Consider the following 23,851-nt stretch of genomic DNA (forward strand, 5'->3'; position numbering starts at 1 on the left):
ACCTGCCGGGCGCACAGCTTCCGCTCGCCTGTGCCCAGAGATCCCTTATATACTTTTTCCATTGCTTCACCCCCCACTTTTAGCACCTTTTCTGATTTCCACCAGAAAACCCCTCCGGGGAGCGCCACACATAGCAATTTACAGAGGTATCACTACCAATGCTGGTGGACAAGGGTCTGTCTGAATACTGTATGACTTCTCAGACCCCCACCATGAGCACTTTCAATTCCATGCCCTCTGAGAAGTGAACCCCTCCTGTTCTTGACTTCCTGATGGGTCAGTCTGTCTCCAGGCATCTATATATACTGCAGAGACGAATTTAATGTAGTGTCAGAGCCTCACTCCCATCTCTTCCTGACCAATAGAGGAATGGAACCAGCCCCAGCCAGGCGCATGCATCTCCTTCCTGGTCCCTCAGACTGCCAGTGCATCCCCTTCCTTTTGCCTCCTTCACCTCTGATTGTCCAGAGGTGACTACTACTACACCCCAAACCAGGGAACCCCGAATCAGTGTCCTTGTCCTAAATTGATCTTCTCTCTGATCTTCAACTTCTTCAGTCTGGTGGTGAATATCACTGCAAGGTATGGGTGATATAGTCTCAATTCCTTTCATGGCCTCCTTCCAAACTGGGGAAAAGTCCCCACAAAATTCTTATGTTGAAGTGCTGGGCTTCACTACCTCAAATTATGACTGTGTTTGGACATGGGGCCTTTAGAAGGTGAGTATGGCTGGGTCCTATCCTAATCCACTCTGACTAGTGTCCTCATAAGAAGGGGACAGAGATGTCAGGGACACACTTACACAGAGGGACAACCATGTGGGGACACAGCAGGAAGGGGGGCATCTGCAAGCCAAGGAGAGAGTCTCAGGAGAAACCAGACCTACTGACACCTGCTCTGGGAATTACAGAACTATGAAACAACACATTTCTGTTCCCTAGGCTCCCAAGTCTGTGGTGTTTCGCTATGGCAACACCAGCAACTGAATACAGAGCAAATGTGTTTTTATGCCAATTCTAGATCTCTCATTTCCCTGGCGATCCTCATCCCAGCAATTTGTCTGGTCCACAGCAGCCCCCCATCGTTACTGTCCCATGACTCACTGTGCCCACAGCTTTGTCACTAATGCCACACACATACACACATACACACACACGGAATATACCCAGTCTTCTTCCTAGGCTTTTCTCCAGCCTGTCCCCACTCGGGCTTTGCTCTGACTGTCACCTCCACCAGCAACATCCCACCCTCATCCTCCCATATTAGCTCTGGTCATACAGATATAAACTGAACTGTCAACTCCTACTGTGGACAGAATTGTGCCCCGCACCCAAAGCAGAAACCTTAACTCCAATGTGACAATATTTGGAGACTGGGTATATAGGAGGTAATACGTGTCAAGCAAGGCCATAAAGTCAGGGCCTGTAGAAGAGGAAAACAACATTTCTTCTCTCTCTCTCTCTCTCCCCTTCTTTCATCCTCTACCCCATACCATCCCCACGCCCCCCCAAACTCTAGTGTCAAGTGTCTCTGGAGGAAAGGCAGGAAGATGGCTTCTACTAATCAGGAGTAATACTTTCACCAGGAACCAAGTCAGCTAGCACTCTTAATCTCCGATTGAAAGCTTCCAGAACTTAGAGAAATAAATGTCGCATTTATGCCACCCCACACAACCCTAGCCCCCAACCTGTGGCAGCCCAAGCTGATTAAGATACCTCCTCAGAGAAACCTGCCCCAAAGTAATCCCTTCCCCCACATACTCTTAATTTCTCTGCTGCATGGTCTGTTTGGCACTTTTCTGAAATAATGGAATTCACACACCACCTTTTGCCTAGACATCAGTTTCTGAGAGCCCCTTCACTGGATCCCAGCTCAGGGACCACACTCCATACCTGGGAGAAGGCTGGATGGAGAAATAGCAGGGCAGCAACTGTTGCCTGGTGAGGAGCCCCTAAAATATTGTTGTTAGAAGGGGACCTTGGAGGGGGAACCAGACAGGGCTGCAGCATCCAGCTGCACCCTCATCCTCCCACTCACTCCACCATCTGAGGTGCCCTCACCCAGAACCATCTGTCCTGGGAGAAGTGGGGAGTGAATTCACCTGCTTGGCTGAGGAATGAACGAGACCCAGGACAGGGTCCCATTCTGGATACTGTAACACATTAAATCACTATAACATCCTAGACTCCAGGCTGTGACCCTTTCTCAGATGGTCCCATTTTGATGACCATGACAGGTACAGGGAGATCAGAAACAGGGAGAACTTCAAAAGCTAGTCAGGAGCAATATGCAAGGGGAAGATGAGAAGACCACCCCAGGAAAGAAGGCACTTGCCCTGCCAGAATAGAATAATGTTGATGTGAAAAAGAACAAATGGAAACTCTTGCAAATGGAGATGATGGCAGTGCTGGGGGCACCTCAGCCTCCTCAGAAGCCAAGAACATTGAGTAGCTCCTACTGTTAAAATGAGGAAACATTTGTGAACTAAGTTAAAGTGAAAAATTCCTGAAGAACTAAAACCATCGCTTGTAAATGACTGGGACTTAATTACTTGGCCAAAGCAGCTCTTTTTCCTTCCTAAGAAAACGGATTCTGTTCTAGAGGATTATGCAAATTACAGGAGACAGATCTCCAGACACACAGAAATCCTTGCAGCTCACCCTGGTGAGCCCAGGTCCCAGGTATGTGAAGAGTCACAACCGCTGAGGTTGTTTGTATAAGCTGGAGTCCCGTTGACCTGTACACCGCTGGGCTAGCAGAGCCTTGCTTTATTATGGAACTATCTTCCTGAATTACTCAAATACCAGGCAAGGACTTCTGAAACTGTTTAGTCTCAGCATTTCTAAGTGGCCCCTCTTAAATGCCAGGGCAAAGGGGTGTGACACAGCCCTCACTCATGCTGGGATCTCTGTAAACACAATTTTGCTTTTAGTCCTTCCCACATACTAATTATGTGCTTTGGAAATGTGTTTAACAGAATTGATGTTTGTTTTCTGTTCGATTTAGACAGAAAATTGAAGAGGTTACAGCTCCTTTTTTCTTTTCTCTTGATTTCAAAGTTGTATTTAATGATGGGTGAGGGTGAGACATACTGTAGTGATTCGTTGGCTTGTTGACAAAGTTGCTTTTGTGTGCTGGTGGCCCTGTGTTTTGACACTGTACTTTTATAGTATGTATTAATGCTCTCCGATAAAATGTTCTGATTTTTGTGTCACTGAGGTAAAACACACACCCAGTGGTGCTCTTTTTTTGAATGGTGCTTAAAGCAAAGAGCCCACCCTTTGCGAGTCATCAACATTGTTCCTTAGGCATTTCTCTTCGAGGCTTATGTTATTAAAGTATAGTGGCTCATCTTACGGTTTTTCTATTTGTGTCTAACCTGAGCTTTAGCATGATAGACATAATGCATTATACGATTATAATTTTCTGAAAATCCATCTTTTAGGAATTGTTTTTCAGAAGTTAAATACCGTTTTTCATGTTTCCAAAAAATTAAATAAAAGGGGACTTTGTGGAGACCCAGGAGCTGTGGCTTCCAGCCAGCCCCACTCTGAGCCCAGGCAGGGGACTTGATCTGTTTGAATTTCTCGGTTTGTGAAATCAAAATACAAATAGATGTCTCATCTACCTTGAGGGTGAGAACAGCATGTGCTGTAAAGTGAGCTATGAAAAGGCACCATCACTAGCCAACCATTGTTGCTTTGCTCACTTCACCAGTCCCAAAGGGGACGAACTTGGCTCTACTGGCCCAGGATCCTCCTGATATTAAAACTGAGATTCCTGTACATCCTGTTGTGTCTGTTCCCAGCCCTGAAATAGGGTTTAAAAAGGCAGGGGTCATGGCCTTTTGTTTTCCAGGGTTTTCCAGAATCTCGCATGGAGCAGGTACTCAGCAAGGTTTGGTGAAAAGTGTCACATCTGCACAAACCCCCATGACTTCCGACTGGCTCGCTGAACTTTTTGACTGCTGTCACCCCTCTGAGAGGAGCACAAAGATAATTAGGAGCAACCTGCCTTTCCCGAACTTGTGCTGCACAACTGCAAGAACAATTTTGTCTTTTGGGTCTGTGCTTTTTGGGCAACCCCTGGCCTTTCCCCTGTCTGAGGTGGGACAGTGACCACTGGGAGAATGAGGTTCCCCAGGGACATCCTACAGGGACACAGCTGGTTATGGTTTGGTTAACGACCAGGCTTTGCACCATTGAGCCAGCTTTAGGATTCAGGAAGGGCTGGTTTCGGCTACCTATGGCTGTGTAACAAGCCATGTGAACATACAGTAGCATAATATAACAGCCATTTTATCTGCCCCTGAAATCTGTGGTTCAGATGGGTGCAGCAGGGAGGGTCTGACTCTGTTCTTTGGGGCTGGGGCTGGGGCTGGGGCTGCAGCTGGAACACTTGGAGATCACGTTGGCAAAGCTTTAGGCATAGGCATCTCTAGTTGGTGGGAATAGAGAGTGGTTCAGCAGTTTTCAAAAAGACAAGAGTTCACACCCGTTGACCCAGCAAGCTCTCTCCAGGAAATCGGGCCACAGTGACATGCACATGGACACAAGGAAGTTGTGCAAGTGAATTTATTTCAGCATGCTTTGAAATAATGTAAGATGATTGGGAGACCAGCTGTTTACGGCAGATCCAGATACAGAATGCCATGTAGTAGTGAAACAAATCAGATGCGTGTTGATAGAGATCACCAAAGTACACCTAGGTGAAAGATGTACAAAGCAATGTGTACAGTGTGCATCCTTTGGGCAGAAGAAAGCAGCTGTTTTAATACCTGCGTATGGGTTTTTTGTAAGAATATGTAAGGAAAGTTCCAGCGCCACCTCTGGAGGGTGCTGAGAACTAAGTAATGAAAAGACAGGGTAAGAGACGCTAATTTTTACTGCGTTTTTAAGTTGATGCAAATATATTAACTATTCTGAAATTCAAGTTTTAAAATGCTCATCTTAGATTCTTTTAATCATAAGTTCAAACTTTCATCAGCAATACTGGCCCAAAGATAAGTTTAGGGAAGATTTGCCTTTCCTGAATGCCTGCTATGTGCTATGAATCATAAGACTGGGCGTTGTTGGGCACATACTCAGCTAGGTCAGCCCTTGAAGGAAGCCTGTGTGTGCCTGGTATCTGCCTCTTTTATTCCACACTTACCTTTCTAGACTCTTCTCTGTGGCCAGGATTGGAAGTGAGTCAACTCCCAAACGCCCTTGGCATCTGATTCTGCCCATGGGGAGCCCTGGTAAGGGTTCGAGAGAAGGAAAGAGGCAGGAACCATCCACATCCCCAGTGTCTGGTATCACTGCAAGCTAGAGTGGCGGCAGCAGCCGTGTATCAGCAGTATCCCCAGAGAATGTGGCTCCAGGCTCCTGCTTAGGCAGTAGGGATCTGAGTTTCTGGAAAACACTATTTTGCCTTTTGTTCCTCTGGAACCAGAGCTGCTCCCTCCAGATACTAGTCTGCAGGTGTCCTATTGCCCGTCTGCTTCCCCTTTCTGTTGCCCTTCCAACACCTCTGCAAAAAAAAAAAAAAAAAAAAAAAGGCACTTTATTAAATTCTGTTTAAAATACCTAAGATGGTGTGTTTTTCCTAACCAGACATTGACTAATATAGGTAGAATTATTTCCATTTTAACAGTTGAGAAAGCTGAAACTAAGAAGAGGAAGTGACTGAACCAAAGGCAAACCCAGCACCTCTCCTTCAACACCCTGCCTCACCCACCCTGGTCCTGTCACTGGAACACATTGGCTCATTTGAACCCCTGTATCTTCACATGCATTATCTCTGTGCAGGGCTTTCTTTAGTTCTTCAAATGTTCACCTTTCTCGTCAAATGTCCTCCTCTTTCAAAAGTGACCACTTGAAAGAGGGTTTCTCTGAAAACCCATTACATCACTCATTACATCAGCCTGCTTACCTTTTTCTTAGAGTGTATCACTCCTTGAAACTATTTACTGAGTTGTTTATTCCTCTGGACTGTAAAGCCTACAGGACCAGAAAGTGTTTGTCTTGTCAAATGCTATGTCTCTGGTTTTGAGACTGTCTACACCCCACAGTTGTTATAAGAAAGAATGATCAGAAAGTGTGGTAAAAGAAGTGGTAGGTTATTTTTGATTACATGCTAACACCTGCTCTTCCCACTGGCTGCTTCTCTCCCAGTTTAGTAGGCTCACCAGAAATTTCCAATGCATGAGGGCCCTCCCTGGTGGCGCAAGGGGTTAAAGCACAGCACTATGAAGCTACCCACACCCATTGCAGCAGATCCCAACCAGGGAGGTGACCCACATGGCGCTCCTCCCCTCAGCAGTATATTTGGGTCAATCTGCCTGTTCTGCTCCCTGTTCTGCTCTATTGTGAATCCTCTCATCCTCTGCACCTCTGGCCTATACCCCAGTTCTTGCATGCATAAATAAATATTTTTTTTTAAATAAAGACATGTCCACTGGAGACACAAGGATACCCAAGGAATTCTAATCTCCACTATCAGTTTGTACTGTCAGTAGGTACTCAGTGATTACATGCTGAGTAAATCAACTACCAAGAAACTTTCTCAATTTCCGTGCTCTGTGGTCAAGAGGTAATATTCTGAGGGGGGGGTGGGGGGGCAGCTAGCTCAGGTCTGCAGATTGGAAGCAGGAGTCTGCTGAACTCATTCTCAGAGGAACTCCCTTTGTTGATCACAAAGGGAAGTTCATGGCACCATTATCCAGGGAAGTGCAGCCATCAATACTGCCACCCCTTTTCTAGGGAGAGGTTGGGGTTTTGTGACTTGGCTGCCTTCCACCAACTGACAGACTATGGGCCAAGTTTATTCTTCAGTTTATTCCTCAGCAGGTCCCAAAGAATGGATGGAGGGACAATCTTTCAGTTGCCCTCAGCCCAAAGGGGTGAATACCCAGTTTCTCTGGCTTCTCCTACCCTTGGCTTTCTTTCTTCCTGGCTTTCTCGATTTCCCTTCCTACCCTTCAGCCACTGCCACCATACTGTATCTTTTTAGTTGAAGCGCTGGTGTTCAGGTTCCGTTGAGATTTGCCTCCCACAAATTGGCTGACTGTGGTTGTGGCTACTCCACTGTGAATTGTTAAAGATGGCTATGATCAAATGTCCACAGCCCAGAAGGCAAATCGCTTAACATCATGGGTATAGGACAATCAATTAAAATCTGTTAAGAGTGTCTGCCACTCTCCAGAAGGCTCCTGTGACAGAAAAAACTGGTTTGCATCCCAAGTTACATCTAGTCTCACCAGATGGCAGACAAAGGGCATGGCACAGCAGGAATTCATCTTAAGCATTTTAGCAGGAAACTTGGCTCCTTTGTCCCTTCTCTATGGGGTGAAATGTCTACTGTTTTGGTTCCTCTGTGGCCCTCATTTTGTTAGCCCTTGTTTTCCTCCACTGATATAACCTCTGCCATCAGCCTAGAATCCTGAGGTATGACTTCATTTGCATCCATAATTGGGAATTCCAGTTCTAGAAGAAACAAGGTTCAACTAAGGTCATTTATCTGAAACTTCTTGAGAACTCTGAGGAACAGGGAGACCAAACATCCCACCTCTTGGATTCCATCTATACCTCCTTCCAGAACCAGTAGCATTAGCAAGTTCGAGGCTAACATTAGGGAGACCATATTCCAGGCCTCTTAGGTAGAGACAATTCTATACCCTATTCTAGCCTGAAGCAGTTACAGAACATGAACTGCCTGTCTTCAACTCCCCCAAGTGATTTTGGGCTAGATATGGCCAGGGATGAGGAGTGGAACTGATAGAAATTTAAGAGAATAAAATTTAGAATGGAAATGTTCACAAGTGCAAAAACGAGAGATGGGGGTAGGTGTAGTTAATTAGTCATTAAACTGGCTATGGAAGTTTCTAGGAATCAGGGGTGGGTCAGCAAAGATTATCTGTCATTACAGAAAACCAATCCAACCTGACCCTCAAGCAATAAAATTCCACAAAGGAGTGAATCCCCACAAAGAACACTGGTGAGGATGCCCCTTGCTCTGGCAAAATACACATCTTGTTTTCAAGACCGCCTGCCTGTGTCTATGCAGGTATCTTTTTTCTTTCTCCTTCCTTTAAAATTTTTTTTTAAGATTTATTTATTTATGCATACAAGAACTAGAGTACATGTGGTGAGAGGAGTCACCAGAGACAGAGTGGGGAACAGAACAACAGGACTGACTAAAACACGCTGCTGAGGAGAGTAGCAGGCAGGACAAGAGAAGTCTGCTGTGCCATGTGGGTCACCTTGTTGGTCTGGGATCAAACTCTGCTGCCATGCCTACGGAGAATTTCATAGTGCTGTGCTTTAACTCTTTGCACCACCAGGGACGGCCTTTCTTTCTTTTTCCTTAATAAACTTTTTCAACTTGCTGTTGAAAATATTTTTATCTTTTTCTTAGGGTTGTTAACATAAAGTGAAATCATGTTAAACATTTAAACCTGAGCTTGCATGGCATAACTAACAGTTGTTGTATCAGCAGCCCTGAAAAAGTATGGATCTGTTCTAGAATCTTTAGAAATCCTCTTAGTCACCTTTCTGGTCCAGAGAAAACAGACCTACCCAAAGGTAGTGACAGGGATAAAAGGTCATTGCTCAGAGGTCTCTAACATGTGCATACATTGGCACTTGGAAGCAGGGTGGTATGACCCAATGGGAAAAGTAGATACTTTTAAGGAATCAAACAGATCCAAGGTCTTGAACCATCAAAGCAACTCTGGAGAAAAAGGCATTTTAGACAAAGTACAGACCATCTAGAGACCCAAAGTTCTTGGAATTTGCTAGCCTGGCAAGTTCCAAGCAAGAAAGCGAGGCAGGTGAAACTGGGAAGGTAGGCAATCTCCCAACTATGGAGAACTTCTAGGTTGTGCTAAGGAGTTTAAATTGCCTCCTGTGGGCCCTTCCTGGTGGTGCAACAGGTTAAAGCACAGCACTGCGAAGCTATCCACAGCTGCCTCCACACAAGTTCAAGCACTGTCCAGGGAGGTGACTCACATGACATGGAAGACGTCTCCTGTCTCACCTGCTGCTCCCCTCTGCAGTGTATTTTAGTGGAACTGCCTGTTCTGCTCCCCATTCTGTTTCTGGTGGATCCTCTCGCCGCCCCTGCATCTCTGGCCTGTACCCCAGTTCTGCATACATAAACAAATAAATCTTTAAAAATAAATAAATAAATGAATTGCCTCCTGTAGGTAATAAGGGCCTGTGGGAATACTGAAGTATTTTAAACTACCGGAGAATGTGAGCTGGAAAAAACTCTGAGGAATCAATGAGTTACTTCTACACCTACAAGCTCTCCTGCTCTGATTTGAGAGTGCCCATCTCAATCTTCAGGCTCATTACACCCAGTGCTTCTTCCCATCTCTGAAACTGAGACTTTGGGCATGAGCTACTTAAGTATTTATGAACCCAACTAGTATGTCTAGCAACGTCATTTGTGGAAAGCATATGTTGGACTAGAAATTTAAAAACTGAAAATGACTTCACAAATAACCCATAGGTCTGTGGGAGCAGCATCCCCCACATCTCACGGTGTGGCTGTATCCATTGACTCCTTAAGGACGCATCTAGGCTGGGAAGCGGCAAGGCTCCCATCAACTTGGAGGGTTTGCTCAGTGTCTACCCTTAAAGATACGGACATAGATACTGACATATGAGCCTATGTCCACGTCACCGCAGCCGGGGCAGGGGTGGGATGTGTGGCAGGGACCGAAGGGGCCTAGTGGCCCTATCTACAATAGCTATTTCTCTATCGCGGAACCCTACTCCCTTCATAGCGGTGACCACATGCTGTAGGTCTTGGTTGCTTTCAGGCTCCTCCAACAGTCTGCAAGCAGGAACCTCCGAGTGTTGGAACCGTCGGTCCGGCGTCCCTAGTATTCCTGGAGTCCAGAGAACTTGGGGAAATGGAACGGGACTAGCAACTGCCTCTAAGGGCCCGACAGCGCCTCCCGCCCCCCGGTGACCTTAGAGGACCGAGGCGGCTGTGAAGGGCAGGTGGGGCCGCCTTCGCGGAGGGCGACTCCGCAGGGCCGGGTGAGAGGACTACTGAGCGGCAAGCGCCAGCAGACCAGGAAAGGGACGCGCAGGAAGCTCAGAGAGCGCGGCAACAGCTCGGCAGCCGCGGGGCAGCAGCGAGCCACGGCGGGGTGCCTTCGCGCGGCGCTCTGGGAGTTGTAGGCCCTCCCCTTTTCCCTCTCCTTCAGCCCCTTCCTCTTGGACCCAAAGTCTTGCGAGCGCATGGGAGAGGCTGTAAGTCCATGTTGGAACTTCAGAGACTTTCATTCCTAAGAAGTGCCCAGAATAAGACTCTTCCCCGGGGGTCGTCTGTGCCTCCGGCCCCGGGTGAGGACTACATTTCCCAGGAGAGCCCGAGGAGGCGGGCTTCTGGCGCGCGGTGCATTATGGGCATCGCAGTCCCGTGCGTGCTCAATGGCCTGTCACAGGGCTGTCTCTGGAGGCGAACCGGACTACATTTCCCTTCAGTCCGCCGGGTATCCCGAGGCCGCCTTGGCGCGAGACATTTGCGAGCAGAGTGTCTCCAAGATGGCCGCTTGGGGAAGGAGGCGTCTTGGCCCGGGCAGCAGTGGCGGCAGCGCCCGAGAGAGGTGAGATCCAGGGACTTTCTGCCCCACCAGGGCGGGTGACTCAGGAGTTGGGAAGCCTTTGGACTTCCTGGGGCTGCAGCGCTCTCCCTGCCTTAGGCCCCGGGCTCCTCCTATCCGCCCGCCCTCTCCGTCCCCCTGCCGGGCACGCGGGATTCCAGTCCGGGCCGATCCGGGGTCCGGGTGGGAGCCGGCCTCTAGTCTAGTCCGGCCGCAGCGGCCTCTGCCGAGAGCTCAGGGAAGAAGGTGATGGCGGGGCCCGGCAAGTACCCTGCGACCGGGCGGGGTCCTGGTCCGGACTGGGCCACTTGAAGGGGACCCGGGCCCGCAGGCCTGAGGGACTTGATTAGCTGCCGGTGGTCCGAGGGGTGTCCGAAGTTCCAGCCTGCCCGGCCCAGCGCGTGGCGGTCTTGGCCACGGCCGCTTGGCGTGGCGAGGAATGGCTTCTGGGAGGGAGAAGGGACAGCTTGCACAGAGCGGGCCAGCTTCGGGAAGGGGTTTGAGGTTTGCTCGTTTATCGGGGGGAGCTTGAACCCTCCCCAGTGTGTCTGCCAGGCCGAGAGTCGGCCGCTTCTTTGAGAGGCTGGTTTTGCTACTTTTTGAGGATTCGCTGCAAGCTCCCTTACCATGGAAGTCCTTTAAAGTGACCTTTCCTAATGAATGGTTTGTGGATAGAAACTCGCAGCTTTTTTTTTCCAAGGTGAATCTCTATTTGGAGAACTGATTTCTAAGGATGAGTTTGGAGTAGTTTTCGTACTGAGCGTATAGTTTTTGTACAGTTTTGGAAAACAGTTTCACCTAGTAGAAGCTGTTCAGTCCTTATAAGTCTAGAAAAGGCTGTGTGTTGGTGGGATCACCCTTTTCAAACTGTCCTGTCCATTCTGCTACCGCTTGGTTGGTGTAGCAGAGGTCAGCGAGAGAGGAAAGTCTTGTGTTTGCTTTTTTCTTCTTTTGGATGAGTACTGCTAAGCAGAAACAGAAACGTTTTTTCTCTCAACTACTCTGCATTATTCCCTTTCTTTGATTCCACCTCATACTCGAGCTGCTGTTGCCTGCAAATGGTTTTTCTAGCCCAGAAGATTCTTTCTGTTGGGCAGTTGTGATAGGCCCACTTAACCTACTTTTTATTATTGACAGAGTTATCTAACATTGTCCATTTGCATTTTCTCTTCAGAAAAGCATTGAGTAGCAAGCAGATGTTTTGTTTTTCCTACTCCCACCTTATGTTTCTTAAACAGATTAGACTGTAGAAAGAAGTGAGCACTATGGTTTACAAATGGCATTAAAGACTAACAAGCATTTTAAAGATCTCCAGTGCAGGCATAAAGCCTTTGCTAATTGAAGAAAATTGTGAAGTATCAGAGAAAGTCATTCCTCTTGGTTAAACTGAAAGGGCTAAATGCAGATGCCCTAGACAGTAGAAAGGGGACATGCCAGCAAAAGTTAAGCTTTTGCTCATCTAAACACTTACATATTGGGGACTTTTTTTCTCCTTGGTTTGAGACAGATGTTCAAAACTGAGTTTACCAAGCAGTCTTTTATAGACTGAATGCAGTTCTTGGCTCAATTTAGAGAGGAATTTAACTTAATTGCCAACACTGAAAATGGAGATATTTCACATAAAACTATCCTTTAACAACTGAGTAGTGACCAGCTTATTTTGATCAGGGCAGTTGCTCTACCTCACCTAAGAACTTGACTCATTAAAGCCATGGTTTCCTTAGGTTGCAACCTTTGGCCTGGAACTGAAGGCTCTGCTTACAGGTACTGAGGATGTATGTCAGCTGAGAGTGGGGTGTCTGGTTCTGTGATGTGGGTGGCACCAATGATCTTCCATATGATGGGTGGTCTGCCTGTCAGACCACTACCTTAGCTAACCCTGTCAGAGGAATCATTTGCCTGAACTTAGTTTTCCTAAGATCCTCCCACGCTGAGCAGGGAGGGAATGGAAACATAACCAGGGCCAGCCAGCAGCTTCTGGGCACACCTCCATTCCTGCTCAGTTGGTGGGGCGACTGTTTGGGTGGGGCAGGTTGGATTAAACTGTAAGTTATGAGACACAGAGTATTATTGGCTCTAATGACTGAAATAGGCTATTTGTAACTCTCTTAAATGACTGTTCCATGCCATCTTTGTGTTGACCCCAATGTCAGCACCTCCAGTTGTACACTCTGGTTGGAATCTGCTTTGCACTAATTCTGAAGGAAAACATTGCGTTGGGGCCGAGACTAGCATAGAACAAGGTTTGGAGCAAACTTTCCAGATTTGGTAGGGACTACAAACTCCAGAAGCACGCCTCAGATTGACAGGCCCTACCTGCTGCTAGATTGTCCATGGGAATTACTGTTGTCAGCTATGTATTCATGATGGTCCTGCTTAGGACTTCTTTACCTTGTTCTCCAATTTACAGCTGTATTAATTCAGTAGCCACTAGCCAGATAGTGAATTATATTTAAATGAAATAAAATGAAATATTCAGCTCCTATGTCATACTAACCACATTTCAAATGCTCAGTAGCCACATGTGACTCACAGATATAGGACATTTCCACCACTGTAGAAAGTTATACTGACAGCACAGTGCTGGGCTAGACTAAAATAGGAGAATGGTGAAATAGCAAAATGATAGCTGCTTGCATGTTGATTTTTCTCTCCACTCCATTAAATCTAGGGAATCAACAGTGTTTGTAATGAAGAACATCAGACTCTGAGCTGTAACCAGAATTCTTGTCCAAAATTCAGCATACTGGCAGCAAGCACATGAAACAGATTACCACTTGTCCTGTCGGCGTCTTTGAGACACACTTGCCCATCTAGGAAGGCACAGTGCAGGTATCTGTGTGTTTTGCCACTTGGGTGCCAACCCGGACCGGCTCACAGACAGTCCTCCTGTCCCACTTGGGCTGCTGTCTTCACTCTCTTGGGGCCCCTGACCATCTGAGTCTCTGTGATTGTTGGAATGTGAGTATAGCTGTGTGTGCTCGGCTCCTGTTTTACCTGGTGTGAAATGTACCTGATCTGCTTCTGGTCCTGATACCAGGCAGCAACACTGTGTACAGGCCTGGGGCACTCAGGGCCAGTGCACTGGACTAAATGAAATTACATTTTGTGGCTTCCCCATCCCTGGCTTACGCAGCTGTCTGGGAGAGTACATTTAGGCAGCTGGCTTCACGGGGTTACTTCCACATCATTCTGTGCCATGCTTTGTTCTCCAGGATTTGCTCCTCCTCTCAGAAAGCTCTGCTTTAGTGTGTGAATTGGACAGCCGCAGTCCTGGAAGCCAGTGGAGGGTTTAGTTCCCAGTCCAGCTGAACAGATGACCCATAAGCCATGTGGGCAGGTTGGCTCACATCCCTGGGGTGACAGAAACCCACATTTTTAGCTGTCCTTTCCTTTTAGAGCTAGGAACCTTCTTAGAGACTTGGGGTAATTTCTTTCTTTTGAGAGGCACCCAGTCTGACTCGAGTGTGTGGTAGACATTTTTCTCTCTTCCCCACCTGCGTGGGCAACACAAGTGCAGCATGCTCCAGGCACTAAGGCATGTGGGTTCTGCTCAGCAGCTCCTGGAAAATGAAGTCTTTCACTTGGGCCATGTGTCTGATCCCAGAGGTTGCATATTGTAGGTTAGACTCTGCTGGAATTCATCCCCTTTGGCATGGACCTGTCTTAACTTTACAGAATGAATTTCCATCATCCTTATTGACACCTGCAATCTGGATTCCAGCAACAACAGTAACCCCTGCCTCAGTGGGTTTAGCTTCAGGTTGCATCCCTGTGTCCGGGGAAGTGGCAAGGGGGCAAGGGCCACACCAGTGGGTGTGCATGGCTCCTTAGGGCAGTGGGAAAGGTAGTCATCACTCTGGTTGCATACCAACCCCATCCTTCCACCACTGCAGCACTGGGAGAGCTGGACCTTTGTTCTGCTGGACACAAGAGACTCTAGCTCACTAGTCAAGGAGTTGTGCCCTTGAACACAAAGCCAGCGATAACTGAGAGGGAATTTGAATCCAGGCCTCCCAACTCCCACGTTTGGTGCACTGTGTTCTTACTCCAAAGCAGAAGATCTCCTGGGTTAGCAGAGCACAGAGGAGGAACAATGTCTGGTACACAGCTCTCTGACTCAGATGAGGATGTCTGGGCACCCCTGGAAAGTGCCTCTTCTTATCTGGAATTTTGTCAGTATTTGGAGCTACATACCTGTGCCTTTCTGTCCTCAGTGGCCTTTCGGCTGGCAGCATAGACTTCTGCTGCTTAATCTTTTGACTTAATTTGGTTCCGAAGGAACAATTTTTGGTTAGCCAAAAGTGGATTTTCCTAGACCTGAGAGTGGGAGTGGAGACAGGGTCCTCCCTCAGACATTTAGCCACCCGCACTCTTAGTTGCTAGAATTGTTTTTCTCCTCCTGGTTGCACCCACCCTTCTAAAGAGGGCAGGGTTTCTTACAAACCTGTTTACTAATGTCTGTTGGGAACCACATGTGGATACCACAGTGTAGGCAGTCTCTGCCTTCACGGGGCATGGAATCCATTGCCTTTTGTATTTTAGAAGGGAGCACACATTTCAGTCTTGCTGGGGAGCCCACAGCCACTCAGAATGTGAGCTTAAGGCAAGTGCTGTGCCTCTACTGTTAAGATTTGGTTCTTGTGGCTCTGGCCTGACCAGAAAACTGTGGTAACTTGCAGTGCATTTGGGCCTATGTGAATTTGAGTCCACATAGAAAGGACCTGTCCTCCTCACTGTCCTGACTGCAGAGGTGAGAGACCCCTCGACCTCTAGATACTTCAGCATCTGGATTTGCGGTGGCTGTGGGCTTGGCCCCTTGGAGTCTGGGCTCCTCGGGCACCAGGAAGCTGCTAGAGCTGCCCCTGCACCACAGCCTGCCATCATCCCAAGGGATTCAGGCTTATTGAAAGAGGGTTTGTTGTTGTTGTTGTTCTGTTTTTTAATTATTTTTTAATTTTTTAAAAAAGATTTATTTATTTATGCCTACAGAACTGGGATACAGGCCAGAGGTGCAGGGGTGGTGAGAGGCTTTACCAGAGACTGCGGGGAGCACAACAGGACGACTGACGAAGTACACTGCTGAGGGGAGCAGTGGGCGGGTCAGGAGAGGTCTGCCGCGCCATGTGGTCACCTCCAGGGCAGGGATCGAACTCATGCTGAAGTGGCTTTAGCTTCTTGGTGCTGTGCTTTAATACCCTGCGCCACCAGGGAGGGCCCTGTTTTTTAAACATTTATTTATTTGTGCATACAGAACTGGGATACAGGCCAGAGGTGCAGGGGCGGTGAGAGGATTCACCAGAGACAGAGTGGGGAGCAGAACAGGCAGACTGACAAAGTACACTGCTGAGGGGAGCAGCGGGCGGGTAAGGAGAGGTCTGCCTCGCCATGTGGGTCAGTTACAGGGCAGGCGGGGATCGAACTCATGCTGAGTGGCTTTAGCTTCTTAAAGCACAGCTGTGCTTTAACCCACTGTGCCACCAGGGAGGGCCCTTTTTTTTTTTTTTTTTAAGATTTATTTATTTATCCATATAGAACTGGGGTACAGGCCAGAGATGCGGAGGGTGAGAGGATTCACCAGAGACAGAGTGGGGTGCAGAACAGGCAGATCGACGAAGTACACTGCTGAGGGGAGCAGCGGGCGGGTCAAGAGAGGTCTGCCACGCCATGTGGTCTCCTCCGGGGCAGGCGGGAATCGAACTCATGCGGAAGTGGCTTTAGCTTCTCAGTGCAGTGCTTTAACCCGCTGCGCCACCAGGGAGGGCCTTTTTTTTTTTTTTTTTTAATTTAACAAAAATAAAGCACATGTCTATGTCAATACAGAAATATAAGAAGAAAAGTGAAAAAAAATTTTAAAAGATTTATTTGTACATACAAGAACTAGGTATAGGCCAGAGTTATGGGTGGGGGGGTAGTGGTGAGAGGATTTACTAGAGACAGAGTGTGGCGCAGAACAGGCAGATCCACTGAAATACACTGCTGAGGGTAACGAGAAAAGACAGGAGAGGTCTGCTATACCATGTGGGCTAGCTCCCTGGCTGGGGGTTGAACTCATGCTGCAGTGGCTGGCGAGACTTAACCCCTTGTACCACCAGCGAGGCCCATGAAAAATGAAATTTAAAAGTCACCTGTTAGGCCACCATCAAAAACCTGTTAACCAAAACCTGTTAACCTTTCTCATATTCCGCCCCTCCCCCCAGCTATTTTATCATGGATTTTAAAAAATTATATATGTATGTTTGAAATATATCAAAAGTACATTTCAAACATGTGAGAAGACATTATCTATGCCCCTCAAAAACATGGTAGACAAAAGCAACCAGCCACAAATGAGCACGTGTCATCTGATTGCATTTCTATGAAGAGTCCAGAATAGTTAAGTCCACGGTCAGGAAGTAGTTTGGTGGTTGCCAGGGACTGGGGACAGGTTGTGGGAGGCAGTGATGAGGTTTTTTTTTTCATGTGATGAAAATGTCTTCCATTTTAGTGTGTTCATTGTGAGCCAGGTGAAATTGCTGAGCCATTGAACTAAAGAGGCAGATTGTGTGACTCCTAGATCATTAAAGTGATTTTTTTTTTAAGATTTATTTATTTATTCATATGGAACTGGGGTAAGGCCAGAGATGCGGAGGGTGAGAGAATTCACCAGAGACAGAGGGCAGAACAGGCAGATGGACGAAGTACACTGCTGAGGGGAGCAGTGGGCGGGTCAGGAGAGGTCTGCCGCGCCATGTGGTCACCTCTGGGGCAGGCGGGGATCGAACTCATGCGGAAGTGGCTTAAGCTTCTCAGTGCTGTGCTTTAACCCGCTGCGCCACCAGGGAGGGCCCAAAGCGATTATTTTTTAAAAAGTATCAATCAAACCCACAATAAGATACCACTACTTTAACCCACTAGTGTGACTGTTATCAAAAACAAAAGTAAATAGCGAGTGTTGGTGAGGGAGAGGAGAACTTGGAGCCCACTGTAGTGGGGCCGCTGTGAAAGGCAGCAGCGTGGCAGTTGACAAAGACTTAAAAATAGAATGCCCATGACCCTACACTTCCACTTCTAGGTATATGTCCAAAAGAATTTTAAAAACAGACTCAAACAGCTCTGTTTACAACAATGTTAATAGCAGTTATTCACAATAGCTAGAAGGTGGCTTCTGGCAAAAAGGACACTGATCCGCCCCAGTGTCCATCCGTGGATGAGTGGAAAAAACAAAATGTGCTCTATCCACTCAATAGAGTACTACTTTCGCTTAAGCAGATAGGAACTGGTGACTTATGCTTGGTTTATACGGGGATGAACCTTGGGGACATAATGCTGAACGAAGTAAGTCAGATCAGAAAACGACAGGTACCGCACAAGTCCATGGTGTGCGGCAGCGGGAGCTCTCAGATTCATTGAGACAGAAAGTAGGATGGTGGGTTGGGAGTTGTTAAGTGGGTGGAGAGTTTAGTTTGCAAGATGAACAAGTGGCAGAGGTTGACTGCACAATATTGTGAATGTGTTTAACACTGCTGATCTTAAAGACGACTTGGTAAATTTTATTTCCATAAATTTACAGTCCTATATGCTAGTGTTCCCCTTAAGTGGGCAACTAGCAGGACCCAGGCTTGCAGTCCTTCCCCCAGAGAAAGGCCATTTTGCTCCTCGGTGGTCTGTCCTTTCCTTGCTGTATCTTCATTGTGCCGCACACAAAAACACCCTGAGAAATGTCCTGTGGCACCTGCTCTCCTCCAGCTGAGGCACCAGCTAGCAGTATGCCGCATGGATGTAATCTTTTGTCAGTAATCTTGCTGCTGCTGCTGCTGCTGCTGTGAACATTCTTATGCAGCTCTAACTTTGGGGGGTATCTCCAGATTCTGGGGAGTCTCACATTTGAGCCTATTGCTGTCACCTCAGATTCTTGGAGACATGCTTTGTGATGGTGCAGGGACCTGCAGGACCACATGCTGGCCAGGCTGCTAGGCAGACACGGGACGCCCACATCCAGGAAGCGGCCTGCTAGCCAAAAAGCCAGTTCTGCCTTACTCCTTTGAGTGCTCCCCAGAGCCTCTTCAGTGCACTTCAGACCTGGAGAGAGGAGGGCCTCTGGCAACTCTGGAGAAGGAGACAGGCAGCTTCATATGCATGTGACCCTCGGGTTTGTCAGCACAGCCATTCTGTCTAGCTCAGACAGGTTGATGCTCCGCTTCACGGGCTAGTTAAGGACTCAACATGTGAAGTGATCTCAGTGCTTCCAGGGGGTAGCAGAAAACTGTTCCATCAGTTCCAGAAAACATGCCAGATACAAAAGGTTCAGAGCTAGTTGGTGAAATGAGAATCTCCTTTTTCTCCAGAGCCATTTCAGTCCCCTCTCCAGTGACAGGGATAATTCTCAGGTCTTTGCATATCCCTCCAGAAAAGTCTTGTGGGAGAAAAAAGTGTGTGTGTGTGTGTGTGTGTGTGTGTGTGTGTGTGTCCCTTTTGATACATTTAGATAGCATACTATAAACAATACTCTATACTGACCTTTTTTGGTTATTTGTTGGAAACTGCCATTATCAGTGCTCTCCTTTATTAAACAAAGCAAAACTATAGTCCCTAACCTGGGGTTTAAACCTGGGGTTTAATTCCAATTAGCTTTTTTTTAAAAAATCTGCTTCTGGGTTCATATTGGGGATTGCCTAGTGAAGTGGTTTGAGGCTATCTCCTAACAGGCTATTCCCTTATTCGGGTTACCTTTGACTCAGAAACAAAAACAGAGCAATACCTGAGGCCAGCGGGGTAACTGGGAGTTAGCTGCAAGATTTCTGAAGTAAAGTCCAGCATTGCATGTCACCTGCAGGAACTGAATGAGCCGTCTAGGTGGCCTATAAAACCTAAGGTTGTGGGGCATATGGCACCCCTGCTCCAGTCAGATTGGAGAAGTGTGGGTGCTGACTGCTGGGTGGAGTGGCCTCCAACACAAGGAACCTCCTACTTGTGTGTGTCTCCTTTATTCGTCCATTGGAATCTTGCCTTGCCAGGACTTTGCTTTTGTCTTTTCCAGTAAAAACTAAGACTCCTACATCCAAGGATGTAGCTTGCTTGCAGTGTTTCCTGCTGAGCAACTTCAGAGGCTGCAATCTGATCAGCCCCTGAGAAACTCCTGCATTGTGACTGCATGTTTTTGGAGCCTTGGTTCAACAAGGATGGATAGGCATGGGTTGACATTAAGGCAGAGTGTGCTAGGAAACCATGCATATGCTTCAGCAGGCTTGGGGTGTGTGTATATGGAGTGAACACACCTGTCTATACACAATCCTCACCTCATGGTGGTCACAACTGCTTGAGGCCCAGGACAGGTGGAAGAGGCTGTAGATCAGGACTGTGGCTCCTGTGCAGTTGGGGTGACACCAGCAGTCAGACAGGAGCATGGGGGTGCTGGCCTGTCCTTCCAGGCAGGTAGGCATGGAACACAGCTACTCATCTGTGTTAACAAACCACACCTTGCCTTCGAATTTTTGCCTGAGGAACCATAGGGAGCCGCCCAGGTTGGGATAGGGAAGGTGGGGTGGAAGGTATGTGTGCTGCTAGGCAGGGCAGCAAGGAGCTGGCAAGGAGCTGGAGGTGGGGAGGGGATGGGTTGAGGCAAGGTGTGTCCCCTGATGTTTCTGAGTTGCCTAATTTTTGGTGCTGGGGTTCAGCTGGCATCTTCCTATTCAGCATAACTATTACTTTTGTTACAGGCAGAATAGATTGCCTCTCAGGCTGACAACAGGTGTCCTCTGGCCTGGTTTTGATATTCAGTAGAGCACACTACTGACTGGGAGGTGACTCCTTCAGTTCACAAATGGGTACAGGACTGGGCACCTCACTCTCCCTTTGCCCCTTTTGGCTAATGAGCTTCAGAACACAAAGGAGAATGTGCCACCTGGGATGCTCCTTTCCCATACCTGCACTCTTGGACAGTCAGCCATTACTAGGGACATGTGTTTCTCGTGACCACATAGAAACAGTCCAGTTTACTTATGTAGCAAGAAACCCTGCCCCTAAGGTTTGTTTTGTTTGCTAGAGGTGGCTTTTACAGTGCCTGACTCCTTCTGGGAGCAGTAACTAAGTGACCTCCCTCCCACCCCTCTGAATTAAAACCAAATGAAGATGCTCCATGGAGCCCTTCAAAGAAAAAAAATTAACTTTTCTTGTCTCAAACTTCCAGTGGGTTCTTACAGAAACAGCTGGGTAACTTGTCCCGGAGTGCAGCCCAGTCTGCAGTCACACTGCTTTGGCAGTGTCCTATGTGTAGGAGGCTCTTGTCTGACCCCTAGGGAGTGATTTCTCCCCGTGTACAATTTAATTAGGGCCTATGATTTAATTAGGAGGCTCCCCTGCACCCAGCTGAATTACAGTTAGTTTTCCAGAATAGAGTCCCTTTGTCTGTCCCAGCCCAACATCTTGTTACACTGGCTTCCACCTGGGAGCAGAGGCCCTGGGGGCCCTCCCCTGGGGATAGCCTCCCCATACACTTTTGCTTCTAAATTGACCACAGGAGAGCCATAATCAGTCATTTATCCCCCAGAGAAACTGGTCTCTTAGGTTTCTTTGTTTGCTAAAGTAGTTTTTACAGTTCATTGCAGGCTGGAGGATGGGGCAACCTTAATGTTCAATCAGAGACTCTGGGATCACTTTGTTTTAGTCTTCCCTGGTCACCAACCAGGAAGTTGAGCCTTGCTACCCAAGGCTTTCCCAAGCAGCCACCTGGTGTATGTCAAAGATGGGAGGAGACACAGGCTTTCACGTCTGAGCGTAGGGCCTTCTTGGTGGCATCGAAGGAGCCACTTCTGTTGAGGTCAGGCAGGACCTGAGTCTGAGCAGGAGGGGTGAGTGGGGGTGCTAAATAGAAGGTGCTGCCTTTCACTGAGGTGTGTGACAGGAAGGTGCCTCTCACAGCACCTTCTGGTGTGGTGTTGGGTTGGTGTTATGGTTAAAAACTAGATCCAGACTTGAGGGCTGAGTCACCCAGGGTCCATGTCAGATGGGATAAATCAGACTTTCTCATCAGTTGAACTGACAAAGCGAAACTAGGAGAAACACATGTGCTGGGTTGACAGCGTGGAGGTGCAAGACCTGCACAGGCTGTGACAAGCCAGGTGGAAAGAGCGAGCATGTACACGTCTCTATTTAGGCCTGTCTGCTGGGGATGTGAGAAGAATCTGCTCTGGTGGGAAGTTCATGCCAGAGAGGCCACAAGCTGAGAACTGCTGAAAATGCCCTCTGGCCTGTGGTCACTGATGGGGCTATAGGCCTTTTGCTGGTGAGGCTTGTGTCACTCTAGTCCTGGGGGAACGTTGGAGCAGCTCAGCCATTTGAAGTGGACCTTTGTGAACAGTATTTCCTATGTAAGTAAGAGAAGCATTTACTAGCAGTAAGTAGAGTTCTGGATGACAGGACGGGGCTGGGAACCTTCTGCGGGTGCCTGCAGCCATCCACATGCTCACAAAATGTGAGGTCTGCTGTTCTCCAGGTGTTGTCTTTTCTTAGTTAAATCAAAGAACTTTTTCTAAGTGGTGGCTGGTGTTCTGGGGCTCTTGGGAACCTAGCTATGGCTCCTTTCAAACTGCCCGCCCCCACCCCCCCACCCCAGCAGAGCCCTGGGGGGTGGCCCTGCTGGCCTGGGAAGGAACTTGGGGGCTTTGTGTAATTTGTCCTCCCTTGAGGCCCAAAGGAATTTTGTTCTTCAGCACCCAAGGCAAAGGTGACTGTACCATTTGTTCTGGAAGGGGAACTTCCGAAGGTTGCAAAGGGCAGGGGATTGCCAGTATCTCTCTGAGAGATCTACTGGTTTCCAGTGAAGAATCCTCGTTCACTTGTCTTAACAAGAGCAGATTTCACCCTGTCAACCTTGGACTTCTATTTTGTTCATGTTACTCAGGGCAGGGCAGAAATCATTTTTTTTTCTTTGAACTCTTTTGATAACTTGCAGAGTTCTCTGATTTAGGTCCCGCTGAAAATCCCGTAGACATTCGGCATCTTAAAGATCTGGGTACTCCTTTTCCTGTGTCATTTTCTGTTTCACTCTTTTATTCCCTCAGAAAACAAAAATCTTTATTCATTATCTGGTGTGTTGGGGTCTAAGGGAAATGAGAACTCAAGTGCAAGAAGCCCTCAAACCCATCTCTGGCTTACCTTTGGTGTCTCAGCAGAAAAACAGTAAGTGCCTGGGCCTAACTGTTCTCTACCTGCCCTCTGTCACCAGGGTGAGCTTATCGGCCACAGACTGTTACATCGTGCACGAGATCTACAATGGGGAGAATGCCCAGGACCAGTTTGAATACGAGCTGGAGCAGGCCCTGGAAGCCCAGTACAAGTACATCGTCATCGAGCCCACCCGCATTGGTGATGAAACCGCCCGCTGGATCACCGTGGGCAACTGCCTGCACAAGACCACCGTGCTGGCGGGCACTGCCTGCCTCTTCACCCCGTTGGCACTGCCCTTAGATTATTCCCACTACATCTCCCTGCCTGCTGGTGTGCTGAGCCTGGCCTGCTGCACCCTCTATGGCATCTCCTGGCAGTTTGACCCTTGCTGCAAGTATCAGGTGGAGTACGACGCCTATAAACTGTCCCGCCTGCCCCTGCACACACTCACTTCCTCCACCCCGGTGGTGCTGGTCCGGAAGGACGACTTGCACAGAAAGAGACTGCACAACACGATAGCACTGGCCGCCCTGGTGTACTGTGTAAAGAAGATTTACGAACTCTACTCCGTATGATTTCAGTAGAACAGGGAGAGAAGCAAACAACCCAGCCATGAGAGACAACAGAATACTCAGATTGCCACAGTAACATTTTTCTCTGTGAGGCAGTGGAGCCTGGGAAGAAAGGTGTTTGGTTTAATACTTGTTTTAAAAAAAAAAAAATGACACAGATCACAAGTGTACCGAGGGTTTTTTCAACTCATTACACTAAGACGTGGGTTTCTGTAACCCACGGGGGTCTGAGGCTGTGGAAGTCTGACTGGGCAGCGGAATCTGGACGGAAGCAGCGCTACTGAGGGGTGTGAACGTGCTTGGGAGGGGGGGGTCTTTAAATATATTGTTTAACTGTACCATTCAGAGCCAACCAGAAGCTATTGACCATTAAAATTATGAGAATTTCAACTCCACGTGTCTCTTGTTCCATGACTGCCTGCACCTGCTGCCAGTCGACCCTGGCTGGCACCATGTGCAGGGGAGGCTGGCACCACGGGAATTGCCCTTCATCGGCTGCAGCCCGTGTCACCATGCATAAGAACAGGCCTTT

At 48.0% G+C, this 23,851-nt stretch overlaps 1 protein-coding gene across 1 annotated transcript; it reads left to right on the forward strand.

Annotated features, from left to right (window-relative positions):
• The first annotated feature begins 10,351 nt into the window (after positions 1 to 10,351).
• Positions 10,352 to 23,709, forward strand: TMEM11 (transmembrane protein 11). The gene is made up of 2 exons (XM_004684513.2): positions 10,352 to 10,603; positions 22,806 to 23,709. Exons 1-2 carry the CDS (start codon positions 10,428 to 10,430, stop codon positions 23,320 to 23,322), a joined length of 693 nt encoding a protein of 230 aa, XP_004684570.1. The 5' UTR covers positions 10,352 to 10,427; the 3' UTR covers positions 23,323 to 23,709.
• Positions 23,710 to 23,851: the final 142 nt, after the last annotated feature.

Source organism: Condylura cristata, unplaced genomic scaffold (genome assembly GCF_000260355.1).
Source record: "Condylura cristata isolate star-nosed mole 26May11 unplaced genomic scaffold, ConCri1.0 scaffold00017, whole genome shotgun sequence".
Classification (NCBI taxonomy): Eukaryota; Metazoa; Chordata; class Mammalia; order Eulipotyphla; family Talpidae; genus Condylura; species Condylura cristata.

Bases quoted from the DNA above. Each gene is read 5' to 3' on its own strand.
- TMEM11 (XM_004684513.2), top strand. From the start codon at position 10,428: ATGGCCTGTCACAGGGCTGTCTCTGGAGGCGAACCGGACTACATTTCC. The intron at 10,604-22,805 runs GTGAGATCCAGG...CTCTGTCACCAG, and splicing joins GGCGGCAGCGCCCGAGAGAG to GGTGAGCTTATCGGCCACAG.